Consider the following 5,197-nt stretch of genomic DNA (forward strand, 5'->3'; position numbering starts at 1 on the left):
TTTTTCACAAAAGCGACATGTACCATGAAAAATTCAAAACCAGATCTTTGCCAACTGTGTCACATTGTTTGTTGCTTTATATTCATTTTAAATTAGTTTTTCCTTATGTGGCTGTATCTAAGTTGTTAACATTAGCAAGTGGACTACAGAGGGAAGGGAAAGTAAAGTTTAAATATGATCACAGATTTAGAGCCAGAAGGGGTCTCAGAGACCATCTACTCTGCCACCCTTATTAAAGAGAAAGAAAACAAGGCCTAAGAAGGCTAATTGACTTGGTCAAGGTCATATAGGTAATAACAGTTTGAACTTGTATCTTCTGACTTTCAAGCCAGTACACTTTGCATTGCACCAAACTTTATTCCCTTGTTAGATGTCACCTATATATTAGGAATATGTCACAGAGAAGCAGTGATGTATGTCCACACCCCTCACAGGACACATAGACTAACATACTGAAAGGAGAAAACCCAGATACACAAAAAATTGGAAGGGATTAAAACAGTCAGTGGAAAAGGTACCATAGAATACAGCTACTGTCAAGGCACTTAAAATAAATATTAGGCACTGGAGAGCACTCTGTGGCTAACTTGAATAAACTGGAGGCAAGTTGGCAGAGGAGAAAATTTGGCATCTGGAGAAACTTCCTATTACTTAATGATAACACCACTGATTAAAACATGGTTCAGGTATGGCAGTACCAGAAAGAGAACTCCACCAGGGCACATTTCCTCACTGCATCTTGATAAAGGCTAGAAAAAGCGACATTGTACTAGTATAATGTGTGTGTGTGTGTGTGTGTGTGTGTGTGTGTGTGTTTATTCACTGGGTCTTCCAGATATTGAATGTATAACTTTAAAATATCAGTGATTTCTTTCATGTGCAGACTTCTACACATTCAGATTGTGATTCTTCCCCATCTTGATATTTGGTTTAATGAATTGTTATAGTCAAAGCAATATAGCTAATATAAATAAACTTTCTGGTGATGAGATTCAGTTGATAAACATATAATTCGATTACCATAATCCTGTGCAAATAATTTCCAGCACCACAGAAACTTGGGAGGCAGCATGAGTGTGAGGAAACAGGGATGGGTCCTGATCAGAGGACCTGAATTTGGATCACCCCCCTACCACTTAGAACTTTGTGACATCTGTGTCCTCATCTGTCAAATGGAAGGATGAGGGGTAGGGTAGACTACATGACCTTCTAGTTTAAATCTCTGATGTTAAGAGCTCTCCCAGAATACACAGATGCCACAACTTTTGAGACTCCAGAGTAATAAGAACCAAAGGTAAGACTTTAGTAATGACAAATACTAATTGACAAGGATTAAATTGTTCTGAAGAAATGAAATTTCCCGCTTCGTTCTGTTAAAAAAATTACTTGTTACTATAAAATGACTATTTTATTTCTTTGACTTTTTTCTTTCCCACAGTTGCCTAGAAATGGCCTCAGAAAATCAGTCCTCCGTAACAGAGTTTTACCTTGAAGGATTAACCAATGAACCAAGCCTTCAGTTTCCCCTTTTCCTTCTATTCCTGTGGGTGTATGTGATCACTATGTTGGGGAACCTGGGCATGATCTTCTTAATTGCTGTTAGTTCTCAGCTCAAATCCCCCATGTACTATTTCCTCAGTAACTTGTCTTTCATAGATATCTGTTACTCCTCTGTTGTTACCCCTAAACTTCTGGTGAATTTTGTAGAGGATCAAAACATTATCTCTTATGCTGGATGCATGACACAACTGTTCTTCTTTTGCTTTTTTGCTATTGATGAATGCTACATGTTGACAGCCATGGCTTCTGATCGTTATGTTGCAATCTGTAACCCCCTACGCTATAATGTTGTCATGTCCCCAAAGGTCTGTTCCGTACTAGCAACAGCAGTGTATGTGATAGGGACTGTTGGTGCTCTTGCACACACAGGATGTATGGCCAGATTGTCTTTTTGTGGTCCTAATCTCATTAACCATTACCTCTGTGACATTCTTCCCCTCCTGAAGCTCTCCTGCTCCAGTACTTACATTAATGAGCTTTTAGTGGTATTTCTCCTTGGATTCAATGTGTTGGCAACCACTCTGGCCATCTTGATCTCTTATGCTTTCATCCTTTCTAATATCTTCTGTATTAACTCTGCTAAAGGCAGGTACAAAGCCTTCAGTACCTGTGGCTCCCACCTTGCTGCTGTGGCCATTTTTTATGGCTCCATTATGTTTATGTATTTTAAACCAGCATCCAGCAGTAGCATGACACAAGAGAAGGTAGCATCTGTCTTTTATACCACAGTGATTCCTATGCTGAATCCCCTCATCTACAGTCTAAGGAACAAGGATGTGAAGGAGGCATTGAGGAAAATCATAGGGAGGAGGATTTATTGCACAAAAATATAATTTTAAAAATGAAGACCCTAGTAATATTTTACCTTTTTCTATCCTACATATTATAAGTGAATCTATTTTTCCATCATAAAAAGTCAGATCCATAGAAGCATAAAGACAGAATATAAAGAATCTTAGAGATCATCTGACCCAACCAGCTTCAGGGAACTACATAGCCAAACCATGTGATAAAGTCTCTCTTCGAGTGAAAGTTGTGGATGGGGATGAGCAGTGGATTCTGGCAGAGGTTTTCAGTTAAAATTATGCTACTAACAAATATGAGGTGGCATATTTGCCTTCTCATCGATGATGAAGGCAAAGAGAGACATACCTTGAGCCAAAGACGAATCATCCCACCACCCCAATGGAAGGACAACCCTGAGACAGACCCTGAAACTTGATTCCAAAATGATCAGCTTATCCTGGCATTGTACACCCAAGTGACTTGTTTCCACTTAGTTTTGATTCACATTCCCCCACAGTAGCCCCAGAAAGACTGCTCTGTCCTGTTTGAAGAAACCTTCTATGTAGATGGCTACTCTTCTCCTCTCAGTGTGACCCAAAGGTATGTTGTGGCTTGCAATTAACCCAAGAAAAAGTGAGGTTTGCTTCAGCTGAATCATGGACTTCTATTACCTTGCCTTTGTTTACCTGATTCTTCTGCCATTCTCTTGGAAGGGTAGGGGAAATTAATGTATCATTCTCTGCACACAAATAAATATACAGCCCTGTTCCCCCCCCACAATATCTATCTATCTATCTATCTATCTATCTATCTATCTATCTATCTATCTATCTATCTCTATCTATCTATCTGTACATAAAGTAAGCAGCTCCAAGGAGTTAAAGTGACTTAACAATGTCATATATCATGTTCTTTTTGATGAACAATTTAGTAATCTCAGACAGATCCCCTCATCTCACAATGTGGATTTTGTCTATTTAATTCTGATTTTTAGGTAGCTGGACAAGGGTTTCTTCCTATCTCTTAATTCTAGGCCTTAACCCTGAAGACATTCAAGGAAAGGAGTGGCAACATGACGAAGATGGTAGGATGCTAGAGTTTGAATCAGTAAGACTTGAGTTCAAATTGCTTCTCTCTGAGCCTGTTTCCTCATAAGTAAAATGAGATAGTTGAATTTGATGGTCTTTAATTCAACTTGTAAGTCTAACAATCTAGTTCTATGATAAGAAGAGAAGAGTATATTCTAGATCCACAAACAAGAATGAATTTAATTGAACCTTTCAACACTGAGTTCACTCTGGCAAAAATTAAAAAGTGAATCACATTGGTCTTTGACTCCTTCCTGATTTTTCTTTTCAGGGTTCTATTTTCCCTTCTTCATATCCCAACTACCTCTCTTGTTCTTCCTTTCCAAAAATATTTGCATGTTGACAGCGGAATATTGAAATGGGGAAATAATAAAAGAAAGAAAGGAAGCACACAATCCATAAAGGTGTTAGTTATTTCAAGCAGTGAACAAAGTTGTGCTCAGAGACCTTGACAGTGTATTTCCTATCTGACCATCTACATTTACATAGCTGTTGAGTACTCTGGCTACTCGGGAGCCCAGCTCTGTCACCACCTTTTACAAGACGCCTTACCTGACTTCCTGGTCAATGGCAGCTTCTGCTTTGAGACTACCAAGAACTACATTGTATGTATTTTGTATGTACATGTTATCGTTTTAATTAAAATATAAGCTTTTTGAGGGCAGGTACTTTTTCACTTTTATATTTTTGTCTCTAGCTTTTAGCACAGTGCTTGGCCTATGTTAAATGCTTGAACATTCTCAGTATTTGTTGGATTCCTTGAGGGATGCCTTTTTTCTTTGCATTTTAAAGCTCCTTGTGACATGGTCCTGCCAGGCCTAGAGGCCTGAGGGCTACCCGAGTCTTCCCTTACCTCTACCGGAGGTCTTCGGTTGGCCAAACCGGATGCTCGTATGAGAGAAAGGACGTTCCAGAGTCGAACAAGGGTTGAGCTTTATTTCAGGGTCTAGTTACAAGTGCAGGGGAATTCTTCCTTAGGAGGGAGCGAAGAATCTCCCAAGGAGGCAAAGATCTTACAATAAGAGATTGGAAGTAGAAGTGTAAGTGGGGAGAGAGGGGGAGGGGAGAGAGGAGAGAGGAAAAGCGGAGCCTTGTTGTCCTGTCCGCTCCGCGCCCCTCTGCCCAAGAGAGCTTTCAGGCTTTCCTGATCCTACTTAAACTCTCCAGCAGCATAGTTTGCATCTGAATACCGTGCTGTTAGATAACAATAGTGTGCCCAGATCCGGGACAATCTTGAGGGCAGGGAGAGCTCTCTCCCATCACGTCTCTCACGGGAAGAGGTGGAAATACACGAGATAGTTCGGTTCACCTCGATTCCCAGTCGTTTCCTGGGGGGTCTCGTGAGAACTCTAAGATTTAGAAGTTCCCACCTTTACCCGCCCGAGACTGTCCACATGGAATTGAGCTTCCATCCCCAGCATCTCCCCCTTTTTGTTTTGCGCTGCGCGCACATGTCTCTAGAGCAAACAGTGGCTGGAGGCTGAGTGGATTAGGAAGGCCTTTAGCATATGAGTACCCCACAACAAGACTTCATTTACACAGAAATCTGCAGCTAGCACAACTGACAAAGAAAGGCATCAAATAAAACAAAGATGAAGCTAAATGGCTGAGTTACAACAAGAGAAAGGGCAATCACTAATTCCAAAGCATATTCTAAGAGAAGCAGCTAGTGCTGGCGCCTTACACATCACCACCCCCTCAGTCATGCAAATGGATCTCAATGGCCAAGCCTGAATGGCCAAGCCTGTGGTATTCAGGCGAAA

At 40.6% G+C, this 5,197-nt stretch overlaps 1 protein-coding gene across 1 annotated transcript; it reads left to right on the plus strand.

Annotated features, from left to right (window-relative positions):
- The first annotated feature begins 392 nt into the window (after positions 1-392).
- On the plus strand, positions 393-2,393 carry LOC140507744 (olfactory receptor 8A1-like). Its single transcript, XM_072615686.1, has 2 exons — positions 393-405; positions 1,447-2,393. Exons 1-2 carry the CDS (start codon positions 393-395, stop codon positions 2,391-2,393), a joined length of 960 nt encoding a protein of 319 aa, XP_072471787.1.
- The last annotated feature ends 2,804 nt before the right edge of the window (positions 2,394-5,197 follow it).

This window comes from Notamacropus eugenii, chromosome 5 (genome assembly GCF_028372415.1).
Source record: "Notamacropus eugenii isolate mMacEug1 chromosome 5, mMacEug1.pri_v2, whole genome shotgun sequence".
NCBI lineage: Eukaryota > Metazoa > Chordata > Mammalia > Diprotodontia > Macropodidae > Notamacropus > Notamacropus eugenii.